This window comes from Pithys albifrons, chromosome 1 (genome assembly GCF_047495875.1).
Source record: "Pithys albifrons albifrons isolate INPA30051 chromosome 1, PitAlb_v1, whole genome shotgun sequence".
Classification (NCBI taxonomy): domain Eukaryota; kingdom Metazoa; phylum Chordata; class Aves; order Passeriformes; family Thamnophilidae; genus Pithys; species Pithys albifrons.
The window spans coordinates 71,684,103-71,697,917 of record NC_092458.1 but is presented as its reverse complement, the minus strand read 5'-3'; the positions used below and the strand labels follow the sequence as shown (position 1 = coordinate 71,697,917).

The 13,815-nt window shown below is 38.6% G+C and overlaps 1 protein-coding gene across 1 annotated transcript in view; it reads right to left on the bottom strand.

Annotated features, from left to right (window-relative positions):
* Window positions 1-13,815, bottom strand: part of GUCY1A2 (guanylate cyclase 1 soluble subunit alpha 2) — a 161,792-nt gene that overhangs the window by 124,467 nt on the left and 23,510 nt on the right. The window contains exon 4 of the mRNA XM_071554959.1: window positions 7,542-8,260. Within this exon, the coding sequence (XP_071411060.1) occupies window positions 7,542-8,260 (719 nt within the window). The remainder of the gene's footprint in view (window positions 1-7,541; window positions 8,261-13,815) is intronic.

Genomic DNA, 13,815 nt, shown 5'->3' with positions numbered 1-13,815 from the left:
GGGCCAATTTCACAATATTAAAGTTCTCTGATGCACAACTGTTTATGAGATAAGAAAGTTACATCACCTATTGTTTCTCATAACCCATCACAATCTCTAGAAGCAGTCATGCCAGCTAATTCATCTTGAAAACCATCCAAGTCCATACACTTTTTGACAAGCAAACGGGTGGAATATTAGCATTAGCAGAAACAGAAGACACAAATTTGATTCTGAGAGCTCCATGAGCCTGCAAAGCAATGGGAGCTTAGTGTCAAAAGCTGACTGACTATGAGTAAATCAGCTCCAGGAAAAAACAGAATTCCTAGATCATAAGTGACACATGCCCCTTATGCTAGAATGACTTTCAGGCCATTTCATTTGAATTTTATTAGGACAGGAGATAAAACACAGTTGCTGAGCAAAACCAAAACACAAGACTGTGCAATGGGTTTTACACTAGTATGGCAGTGTCAGAACTGCTTGTTCCATTCAGTTGGTCCAGAATGAAAATACAGAAGTAGCAGATAAAACTCAGACTCTCAGTTTAAAAGGGGACGATGTATTTCCAGGCATTTAAAAACCATTTTTATACAGTTTCCAATGATCAACAAACACAATGAGAAAGTGCTTTGCTGAAGCAATGGGTAATCAGGCTTCCTTGCCAGCTGTTCCACTCTGCACACAATGTCACACAGACCTGGCTGAAAGTGGACAGAGAGGTTTTATCTTTTTCTTGCCTATTTCATTAAAGATTGTTTGTTGGTCACTTTTAGAGTCACCATGATGGTCTGGGTGGATTTTTTCATCACAGTAATATCCTGAGTTGGAAGGGGCCCACAAGGATCATCAAAGTTCAACTCCAGGCCCTGCACAGGACCATCCCCAAGAGTCACACCATGTGCCTGAGAGCATTGTCCAAATGCTCTTTGAGCTCTGTCAGGCTTGGTGCTGTGACCACTTCCCTGAGAAGCCTGTTCCAGTGCCCAACCACCCTCCGGGTGAAGAATCTCTTTCTAACATTACAACCAAAACCTCCTCTGACACAACTTCAGGCCATTCCCTCAGGTCCTGTCGCTGGTCACCACAGAAAAAAGATCAATGCCTGCCCCTCCTCTTCCCTTCACAAGGAGGTTGTAGACTGCAATGAGGTCTCCTCTCAGTCTCCTCCAGAACAGATCAAGTGCCCTCAGCCACTCCTCACACGGTTTCCCCTCAAAGCCCTTCACCATCCTCATTGCTCTCCTTTGGACACTCTAACAGCTTAATGTCTTTCTTACATTGTGGCTCCCAAAACTGCACACAATATTCAAGGTGAGGCTGCCCCAGTGCAGAGCAGAGCAGGACAATGTACTCCCTTGAGTGGCCAGTGATGCTGTGCCTGATCCCCCCAGGACACGGTTGGCCTGCCTGGCTACGAGGGCACTGCTGACTCATATTCAACTTGCCATAGACCATGACCCCCCGGTCCCTTTCCATGGCACTGCTTTCCAGCATCTCATTCCCCAGTCTGTACAAACACCCAGTGTTGCTTCATCTCACATGGCAAATACACAGCTGAGTGACTGAAAGGAAGTATTTGACTTAGAGGTGGCACTTCCTTGTGCTACTGAAAAGGACTAGATGAATAACTACTCAGTTGAATAAAACAATAAAAATGAACAGGGGAAATTCCCACTGAATCAACCTATATTTTAAAATGAACAGTTGTTTATTGCTCAGCACCTTTAAAAATCTGGCCATTTACTACGTCTATCTAAACACTTTAGAATCTAATATTCCAGATCATACAGGGTTGGTTGGGTGTGGTTTTTTTAATCTTGGCTCTGGACTGGTTGATTTTTATTTATTTATTTATTTTACTTATTTTGCATCTATCTAAATTGGTACACTGGGACAAATTCCTACTAGTGCAGTCTAGCTCATCTACCACAAACCTCTCCCCACTGACAACAGATGAGGCACTGGCTCAGACAGCCTTCACCATCAGTAGAGCTATAAAAAGCTTTCCCTACCATTCTGCTGGACGTTTCATCATTACAGAATTAGTTTTCTTGAAAATCTGGATTACATGTAGCATTTGGAATTTCTTGCAATATAAAAATTTCAGAGGATTTCTTTTGTCAAACCCAGTGTTTCATATTTTAAATATTGTATTATAAGTTTAAACTTTTTCCTAATAAAAAGTATTTGACATCTAAAGGTATTCAACAAAACATTTTAACTCACATATATAAATAAAGCAAATTCTTTGCCAGAACACATTTTGCTGAACTGTTAACTGGAAAGTTATGATTTTAATAAAATGGCATAGTTAAAGGTAATACATTCCACTAGAAAAAATCTGGACGCCTCCAATAATGCAGTTTTAAGTGCCAGCTTTATTCTTAGACAAGTTCCAAAAGCATTCACAGGCCCAAGTCAAAGACCAGTGAGTAACCTTATAAAAACAAATTTATTTCAAAGGTGGAAAAGGTCTGTTAATCTGAGCAGAAGAGCAGTAATACAAGGAAAATACAGCTGCACAGTACCTGGCAGCAAACCAAACAATTTAATTAATGATTCACTTTCAACTTTCTTGCCAGCTGCATGCCAAGTCACAGATTCAGAAAGGTGCCCACAAACCAGCGCTGGCAGGGCTCATCCTGTCAATCTGTGTACAAAGAGGACTGAGTTTGGACCGAGGCCTCAAGGGTAGTGGGTCCCTGAGAGGGAACGCCCACATTGCTCAATTCGCCCAGCAATGGTGGCACCGGACTGGCATATGAGGAGGACGTTAGCCAGAAGCAGAAAACCAGGAGAGTAATTCCTTGTGTTCCCATTCAGATAAAAATTGAAACAATTCCAGAAATCTCACGGTACTGTCAAGGAAACAAGTATTTATATCGCGTCACAGATGGCCTTGTTCATTATTATAGTCAGAAAATGACCGCTCTCAGGAAGTACCTATGGGGAGCTTCCAGCCCCTGTCTGGTCAAGAAATGATGGGAGGGAAGCCAACCTGCACTTGAGATACATGCACAGTTTACTACTGGGTTATCAGCTCTCTCACATGCCAGTACCTTCATGGGAAGGAAACCTCAGTGTATGGGCTTGACATGGATTTCAGAACTCTCCATTAGATTAGATTATTTCAGGCCCAGTCCTCTGAATTTAAATTATTTCTTATTTCATATGTGACTCCACTAACATTTTTGAATTGCTGTGAAGTACTGTTGTATTAAACATGTGTGAGGCTATAATCTGTCAATCCCAAATGGTTTATTGTCTCAATAAATGCATTTTTGATTGTTGCAATAAATAATTGACCCCAGAGAGGGAGGTGTAGAATGAGTTTCCTTAGAAATGTGAAACAGCAACATTTGTGACTTTGTTATTCAGGGATAATACACAAAATCTGGAAAATCTGACCACATGCTAGTGAAGCTCTCTGGCTAAACAAACAAACAAAAAACCTAAATAATAAACAGTGTGAAAAACAACACAGTGTTTTTATAAAAAGTAGAGCAACAGGACCCTAATAGTCCTTTCAGCATCTGGATAATACCATACTATAAACAACAAACAATAACAAGAATTTAGCTGCATGGAAAAACTGGAAATCTAAGACATTTAGCTTTTATACATCTAAAGAGTTGTATGCAGCTCTTTGCTAGAAATTTTTATCTAATAAGACAGTTATTATTGTTCACATTAGAAAATTTACAATGTGTAGAAAAATCAAGAGGAAAAACCCAAAGCATTGATGTAGATAATTTGATCGCTCCAGAAAATAAAATTGAAGGACAGAAGGAGGGAGGGAAAGAAGGATGGAAGCAAACCATCACATCTTGTTTTACACTAGATTACTTCATACAGTTTGGTTCTCCACAAACTTATGAGTGGGTTTAATTGCAAACTTATTACATAAATACCAGTAAAGTCATTAAGACTTAAGACTTAATGCTTAGTACTTTGTGGAATAAATGCTTGCATTGTTCACATGTGTCTCTTGTAGAATGGAGACTGAAATAGCAGCCAAGCAAACATTAAAACATTAGAATTACGACCCAGGAGTGCAGATAGTGTTGAAAATTTGAATTAAAGCTAGGTGTCAATATTCTTCAGCTGGGGAGTTCTTTTCTTCTGTTTGGTCCCTAGAACAATGAGATCTTGTACATGCTCTGAGCTCCAAGGAATAGCTGGTGACATATTAAATTAACAAAACTTTGCTGAAATATTAATGCAAAGCTCCACAAGAAGTGCTACTTGTCAGCCAGACCTCACAGGCCCTACATATGAAATTTAGAATAGTGTTATTTATTCCAGTGACTCGAATACCAGTAAACTGAAGCAAAAAGAAGAGCCTTTGAATAAATGGGACAAGCACTAAGCACAGTGAAAGTCAAGACAGGGTGTTGGGTTTTTTTATTTTGCTCACGGGTGTTTAGTTAGGAAAAGACCATGATTTGTTACTTACTTTCATCTGAACACAGAGTTGGTGTCATGACTAAATGAAAACTGGTTTTTTATTCTGCCTTTCTCACTGCAGATTTGAAAAAAAATTGTAATTTATGTTTTGAAATTAAGATAAAAGCCTTTTGAAGTGAGGCTGAAAGGTTCTCTGTTCATTCCAAAGCCTTTTAATTTTTTTTCTTTTTTTAAGGAAACACTAAGCCATCTGAACAGCTTTAAAGCTGCAGCAGAGTTTTCTGGGTCACATGCTTCCAACTGCCATTTAAGGTAACCAAATCTGAGAAGTGTTGGTTATTACAGAGTCCAAATTTTCTAAACAATATATATATATAAATAAACAGCTATCAGCGGATGCAATTCCAGTATGAACTGAATAGAGGTGTGTGACAGAGAAAAAATACCTAAGTTGGCTACTGATGACTTTTAAGCAGGGTCACGCTTACAGACACGGATCTACCTGCCTAATATTCAACTTCCAAACAAGAGTTGGCAAATTGGAAAGAATTCCTAAATGAGCTCCATGAGTGACATGAGCTATGGGAAAATAACACAGCATGCAGTTCCCAAGGCTCAGTCTACTTTTTTTATCCATAAACGACTTGAGCATGACATAAACTGTACTGCTATGTCTCTCCTCTCAAACCAATGTAAGCAAGATAACCACAGCTTCTGAATCTGTGCAACCTTGCATTTTTTTAAAAAGAGAGTATCTGAAAAAATGCATCATTTGCTGAGCTTTTTTAAACTATCCACAAACAAAAACTTTTGTAAAGTGCTTATAAAATGGGTGAAGAAGAGAAGAAAATACCTCTTAGCTAAACTGATGTTCTCAAATTAAGTTCCATGCTTGAGGAACAACATTTACCTCAGCTCCCCAGCACCTATCACTCTTTTATCTCTTATTTACACCTTACTCTTCAAGATATAGTATTTTTCCTAACTGCCAGCAGACAAAGGATTTCCTTTGCTGCTAGCCCCTCTTACCTGCATCTGTGGTGCTGGTATTGACACTTGCTGTCCAGGGTCTCACTCTACACATGATCTTAAGATATAGGGTCACTCTCCCAGGATCACTCTCCCAGGTGGTAGCTGGGCCCACTGCTGATTCAATTCATTACCCACTTGTAATGACACATGGTACAAACCACAGCAATGACACAAGGATGCAGAGATGCACAGCTTGATGGTACAGAACAACCATTTCAAGCAAGAGTCGCTTTCCAAACTGGCTGCTAAATCCTGCCTCTGGCAAACTCCACTCTAGCCACCTTTCCTAAGAGCAAGCCATAAGCATATGAAACCTGCCCAGGTAAGAGAATATTTTGTGTTTAAGTTGCAACTAAATAGGGAAAATGGCTTTAAAAGCCTCCCTCCCAGACCTAAACTTTCTTTCTCTTCAAAGTGATTTACAGCTCATTCATGAAGAGTAGAAGAAGGTCTAAGAGCTCTGACTGTCCCAGGACAGGGGAAGATGTCTGAGAGGGATGGGCAGACTCTGCAGGAGGAAGGCCCATGAAACAAGACTCATTCAAATGAGAAACAATTGCATCAAACGGTAGCTTCAGAGACAACACCTCCAAACCTTTCACACATTTCTTAATTAAAGGCTGGGGTGACAATAAGATTCTGAAAAATAAACTCTCTTTTCATTTTAAGCAGGTTCAACTACATCAACTAACACAAAATTAAAAGGACTAGTTTTCTTCTCTTGGGGTAATGTTGTTTCCAGAGGAAAATTCACAAGAAACATTTTTATTGCTACTAAAGAGAAGCTAGAAAACATTGCTGGTGCAAGAAGTTGCCATATTTAGAATGACAGAAAAATTGAATGGTTTGAGTTGGAAGGGACCTTAAACATCATTCGGTTCCATCCTGCTATGGGCAGGGACACTTTCCACTAGACCAGGTTGCTCAAAGCCTCGTTCCACACAGCCTTAAACACATCCAGGGATGGGGCATCTCCAGCTTTTCTTGGAAACCTGTTCTAGTGCCTCAACTTACTCTCAGTAACGACTTTCTTCCTAATACCCAACCTAAACCTACCCTCTTCAGTTTAAAGCCATTCCCCCTTGTTCTATCACTACATGCCCTTGTAAAAAGTTCATCTTCAGCTTTCTTGTAGGCCCTCTCTAGGTACTAGAAGGTGCTTATAAGGTCTCACACTCCCTAGGGCTGCCTTTTAAGTAGTGGGGGTGGCCATCGCTACTCCTGGCCCTGCCTCCAGCTCAACAGCAACCCAGCTTCTGGAGGTTCTCATCAGTTAATTCCTTTGCTTAGAACAGCAGTATTTCCAAGGCACCCAGACACAGGCTTTCAAGCCTTAAGCAAGCCTTAATGCTAGCATTAAGTACTTTGGTGCTAAAGGCTGGAACCCACCTTCACACCAAAAAGCTTTCCTGTAATTCCAGGATAGGCAATGAGACAAACTCCATCCAGCCTTTGGAGAAGTCCACTGTAAAGGCACTTTCTCAGTTTATTCACCTGGAATGCACTGAACTCAATGTAGGGTTCACTAGTTAGGGGAGCTTTCTTCTAAAACATTGAGGGGAAGAGGCAATGTAGGAAGAAAAGGGTCTGTTTTAATGACCGGAAAGCATGAAAACTGGCATAAGTGATACTTCTTATGACTTACAGCTCTAGTTTCCTTGAGAACAGAGTGAAAGGTAAGAAGAAACACACAGGAAAGCAGCATTCCAAAAGAGGGAAGTACAATATAATTAGTTGGCAATGTGAACCCTGCAGTGAGAATCTTTCTGAAAAAATACCAAAAGGTAGTCCCTAGTAAATGGCTTAAAAACTATTATCATAATATAGCTGGAGTGAAATTAAGGATTAGATATAGGTAGTTTGTAAAATTACTCACCCTCTTGATTTAAACTGCACTATTCAACTCCAAAGTGCAGAATTTTCTGCATGGCAATGTCACAACTTGCTACAACATCACAGGCAAAGCTTATAAATAATTCAGAAAAAACTCACTTGGCTGGGGAATATCACTTAGCCCCTGTTTGCAAGGCATGAGTGAGCTTTCCAGAGCACACAGGACTTGAGCTGCTTTTCTTTTCGCACACACACAATCATATCTCCTTGCAAATTAATGTTCTTACCTTATCTTTATTTTCAGAGTCAGAATCCTCAAGTTTGGTCCGAATGACAAAGGGCGTAGATAATCTCAGGAGAACTCGTTCAAATGTGGCACTGATTTTAGGAGAAACTATGTCGAAGCAGTCTTGGAATTTCAGAGTTTTATGAGTGTCACATCTGAGCTGCTTCCTAAGACCTTCTCCAAGCTGGAGAACCAGCATGTTTGGATCAAACATCAGGTGAAAGGGGAAAGCTCTACAGAAGGTGCTGATGCTAATCCTCAAGTCTAAGGGGGACTGGGAAGTTCCTGGTGGAAGTGCTTTTGTGATATTTGCATTTTCATGTTCTTTGATAAGGAAAGTCAGACAACTGCAGTTACCTGGGTTCATCTCCTCTGAACACAACTTATCGTTTGTGACCTGTTCTACTTCCACTTCTAAGCGGTAAATCTTCTTTGCTGCTGCTTTTATCATTCCTGTCATTGCAAATCCCACAATCTGATGTGGGTGAAAGTAATGAAGCATGAGATTGCCTTCAGGGAGTTCTTTGCATAGGAAAGAAGGGGATTCCAGGGTGGCCTGTCTTCCAAATGAAGTTCTAATATGCTCCAGCAAAGCATCAAAGCCATTGAAGAAGTCTTGAAGGGTGCCACCTACAGCTCGAAGAACTCTTTCATTCTCATCAAAGCAGATATTGAAGAATTCCTCCCCAAACTTTTCTTGCATTTCCTCAAACTTCAGACCTATAGGACAATGAGACACTGATATAAACAACATAGTATTGTTACTTGGTCACATTTTCCCTTTGTCCTCTATTTGCCCTGTGCTTTTCCAAGTCAGTGAGAGTGGCTTTTTCACTGGATACACAACCATAGATTTTCTGTAGTGCTTGGGAATAACCCTAGAAGACATTTTTGCCTATCATTTTAAGTCTTCATGCTTTCAGCCTGCTGTCTCAGACAATTATTTGTAGGCCTGCCTCCTTTACCCTGCTGGAAGCCAGAATACCTTACAACTTCCCTGACTTCTGCATGTCACAGGTAGTGTGAATGAACCCAGCCATGGCTGCATCCCTTCCACTGCTGACCTAGCCACAAATGAGGCTCTTACTTTTATAGCCACTCTGCTCACTGCCTCTGCAAAGGATCCAGCTCATCCCAGCTTGAGGAATAAGTCACTGGAACTCAAAGTCAGAGGTTTGGCTTTCCATAAGCAATGTAAAAGCCTGCAGTCCAGATGATACTTTAATAGCTGGGAAAGGCTGGTTGTGAGTTTGGGGGTTTTTTTCAGGCAAAATACTTTTTTATTATAGGCACTGGGCCTTGCCAGAAGATACAAAGGAATAATACTTCTTTTTTGTTGCCTGCGAAGGAGAGCAAAGCTTTTCCATTTTAGGCTTCTACCTACACTCACCTGTCTTTAAAAACACTCTGCCTCTTGGAGCAATCTAAGCAGCTAGATGGGACAACTCTGTGATATCTCACAATGTCACTTCAAGCTTCCATCACAGAAATTCGAAAGGTTTTGATTTATAGAGGTGATAAGGCCGGCATTGCTGAAGGGATAAAAAGTATCAGTAATGGAAATGTGTATCAAATCCTATTCCAGTTTGCTCTTTAAGGATAACCTAGAAAAAATATTTTTCAGATGGTATTAAACATTTTCCTCTGTTTTATTTTGGAGAAGGCGTGCTTTGTTTTGTCAGTATGTAAACCCTATATAAAAGCAGAGTTACAAAATTAATCAGATATGTTAGTACTGTTTTAAGTTGTAATAGAATAAAAAGAAGTATTAATCAGCTGTATGTGAAATACAAATACCCAGCAAGAATTTTCTAAGGAAATTAATATAGGAATTAACATAGTTCATACAGTGTATTGAAATCAAATCATAGCACTTTTCAATCAACTAGTCAAACACCTTAAAATTTATCTTGAATTCAAACAGAAATGAAGGGCAGTTATTTCTTTCTTGAGGGCACAAAAGGCCCATTATTTTAATATGTATTCAGCATTCTTTATAGCATTGATAATATCCCAGTGGATCACTCTCATTGTTTAGATTGCTTGGAGGCTTGGGAAGAACAGTGTGATTAGTGACTTTTATGCCCAAGAGGTATAACAGAGGACAGAAGAAGTCATGTTGTTTGCAGACAATAACCTTTAATACTCTCAAGGCCGTTTCTGAACTGACAATGCACACAGGCACAGCTATAACAATCAATATTCACAAGGGATGTGAGTGCTCCCCAGCTTTGCAATCTGCAATTATAGTTTTGTTTGGAACTTCTATATGATTAATAGCTGATTAAAATCCATAAAATTACACATATAAATATGACAACATGAGAACATGACAAAGCATATTTTATAAAAGAAGTAATAGTAATAATTTGGGAAAGTTCATCCAAATGCCATTACTCATAATCAAATTTGGTCACTAAACTAGGTTATTAAAAAATATTCCCAGGATCTTTTATGACCACAGATGGTCAGCTCTGTAGCTAAGCCAAAAGAAAGTACCTCTGGTACACAATGCCCCCTAATATTCTGACTCAGAAGACTGTGTGCCAACTCCTGACTCATTACCACTACGTCTGCATAACAGAGTGTTGTAATTTCTTACCCAAAAGTACTCACTATGACCCAAAAATAATTAAATTCTAACCAATACTGATAATGTCATAACTGGGTACTGATAGCAAGAAGCTAAGAAATCATCATATTCATATGTGCACACAAACAGATGTTCATAGGTTTAATTCTCATTGTTCTGTAGAGTGAACTGTGAGCAGCTTTAGAAGCCTGTGTGTAAAAGTAAGCAATCTAGCAGGGGCACCCAAGGCTGTAAGATTGCAGAGGCTCTGAAAGCATGGGAACAAGACAGTATCAGAAACCCTGAGGCTACTCAGACAAATGGCCAAATATATCCCACAAAGCTGTCCATAACAATAGTATGGGTGAACTGTCTTTAAAGTGTATTATAAAATTACAGTAAAACAGTCAGTTGCCTTGGCACCACTCACTGAAAATAGCGTTTGCAGAACTGATCACTCCTGTACGTTACTGCTACATATGCAAGCCTCTTCTCATTATCATTAATGGAAATCTCGGTATTTGACCTAAGGTTTTGTTGATTGTCTTAGCCTAGTCTTGTCATCCACTCTGGAGAACTGCCTGTTCAATCTGGACACAACATACTGACTCCAAGCAAGGTGAATTATCCTATGAAATTCAGGCAAATGACCTGGCTCAAGGATGTGCTACTACTTTTAAATACATTTTAGCTTTGAATTAAGTTACACATAGTACCATCAGAAAAATAGATTAGCGCTAATAGAAAAATGGGTATGGCCAAACTCAACCAAACTGCTGGTCTGCCTTAGATGGGAATTTTCTCCTTAACAGACACTATGAGATACTGAGAAAATTAAAATCAAGTCAAACAACCCTCTAAAACAAAAATGTACAATGTACCTATCAGAGAAGTTTCTTCCTAAGCCTTACCAATAAGAGATCACTTTTTGCTTGAAGCGTGATATTTTTGCTTTAAATCAAAAATATTTATTTAACAAATTCCTATTATACAAACACACCCATTTCTGTACAAGCCTATTGGCTTCAGTGATGTGTTTGTGTGAAGTCACACAAAATATTTCATATATATTTTTACTGACTTATTCCTGCCTCTCCTACTGAAACAAATGATGAACAGATGCTTACCCGGCATTAAACTCTGTAAATACTTCATTATGACCTTTTCATTTATTACATATAAATGATCCCAATCTTTTGAATATCTTCTGTGGATTTTCTCCCTATGCATATCAGTATACATACCTGTTGTGGTTTAAACCCAGCTGGCAACTACGAGCTGCTTGCTCACCCCCCCAACCCAGTTGAATGGGGAGGAAAGTAGAACTTGTAGGTTGAGATAAGAACAGTTTAATAATTGAAACAAAAGGAAGTTGTTATTATTATTATTGTTGTTGTTGTTGTTCTAGCTGTTCTTGTTATTTTGTTGCTGTTATTGTTATTATTTATAATAATGACAATGACAATGTAAATAAATAGTAATAATAATATAGCAATAATTATATTTAAGAAAAAGTGATGCACAATACAACTGCTTGCCACATGCTAATCGATGTCAGACCTTGTCCGTGAGCCCAGATCGGCATCCCTTCCAGGAAACATCACCAGTTACATGTACTGGGCATGTATAAATATACACACCAGTTTATACACTAGACATGACATTCTATGGTGGGGAATATCCCCTTGGCCAGTTCAGGGCATGGCTATTCTCCTTCCCACCTTTTTTGTGCCCCTCCTCACTGGCACATCACGAGACACAAAATAAGTCCTTGACTTAGGATAAACACTACTTAGCAACAACCAAAACCTCAGTATATTATCAACATTATTCTCATGCTGAATCCAAAACACAGCACTGTACCAGCTACTGAGAAGAAATTAACTCTACCCCAGATGAAACCAGGACAATATCAGATTGGGAGATAGTTTTGTCACATGTAGAAAAACCTGCTTGTTAAAAAAAATCCCAGAGCTTATTGTCTCTATAGTGCATACTTTTCTACTTTTGGAGATTTCCACAGCATAGTTACTATCCTTAAAAATTACATTTGGTTTTATTTCCAATTTCAAAGTATTTGGTATTTCCTTTGTTATTTCTTTTATTCTTAGAAAAGACAAATAAAATCAAAATAATCTTTTTTAGAACCTTCAAACTCATCTCACATTATATTGTTTCTCTGTTTGCTTTTCGAGTGAAATAATTCAAATTGAAGATGTCACTAAAAATGTGAGTCAACTTCTGTTCATCAAAATCAACAATTTGCTGTTCCTTTCTCAAAAGTTAGTATTTTCATTCTTTCTTTTTCACTATAGACTTCTAAGCAAAATTTTCATTCAGCTGCCCAGAAAAAAATCCAAAATTTGAGATCTGTATGGGTGCTGAGCACTTTCAAATGCAGGGGTCACTGCACTCCCTTATCACCTCATGCATGATCCCAAATACATCTTCCTAAGGAGCCTTGGTTTGCAACGGATGAGTAGGAAAAAGGCTTCCTTAGTTTCACCGAGATGCTCCACTAAATGGTAGTGACACAAAATAAACCAATAATCATTCCAACACTCTCTGCTGTTCCCCAGCTGGAGTAATTTATTATTTTGAGCTTCTGCTATTTACACACCTTCCACTAATAAACCAAAAAAAATTCTAAAAATTCATCAGTCTCAATTTGCTTTCCTCTTGAAAAGGGACATACTGTGTTCCTACTACTTAATCTACTTTGAGAGAAAAAAATCACATGTATTAACTCCAATTTTTTATCCTTAGTAGTTTCTTTTCATTGCTTTTTCTTACAATCTCATTTTGATACTAGACCATACTGGAGAGAAATTAAATATGCACATTGTAGATGGAAATTGAGGCAAAGAAACCATAGAATGAAAATGTTGCTATGGCTCTCCACTACAAAATGCTTTGGGATCTGTGACAGAAGTACTATATAAGGTCTATCACTATTCTTTGAAAATGTGTCTCAAAGACATTAAGAGATCTTGTACTTGTGAGGCAGATCCAAAATTACTCAAGTCTTTAAGAACAGGTTCAAAGTACAAATTAAGTATTTCACTGAACTAGAGCAGAAATAGATGACTTCATTCGGTAATAACATGCTAGTAAAAGGTCTTCACTTTCTTTTCAGCTATTCCTGTAAAATGTGAACCCACTATAAAATGTCAAGGAATTAATACAATATTTCTAAGTATTTTGTACATTACCAAGTGGATAAATTAGATAGGAATCTGTTCCCATAAAGAAAATCATAGGCTCTTCAGAAACAAACAGATGATGAATGCTGTGATAAAAACATCAAAGTAAGCCATTAATTGGTAGAGCACACAGAAGCAGCTACAAGCCATCCAGTTCTTCCTAAAAGTAAAGACAATGGCTGCAGAGTGGCCAGCATCTGATTCCTTTGGCACAAAAAAATATTTTTTGTTTTTTCTCTGAGATACCCATTAAGAATCTGTAAATATCAAACCTTAAGGTGATGGAACAATTCAACATGCAATTCCAGACCTCATACTGTGGACGGAAGAAGAATTTTCCACCTTCAGTTACAGAAAATGTCTCTTAAATGTTTTTGGATTATCAGATTTTTGGCACGAATAAGATCTTTTCCTTAAACAGCCTTCTGGACAGAAAGACAGGTGGCAGTTCAGAATTCCAAAGAATAATTTCAAATGGTAGGGAAAACAACATTTAGTAT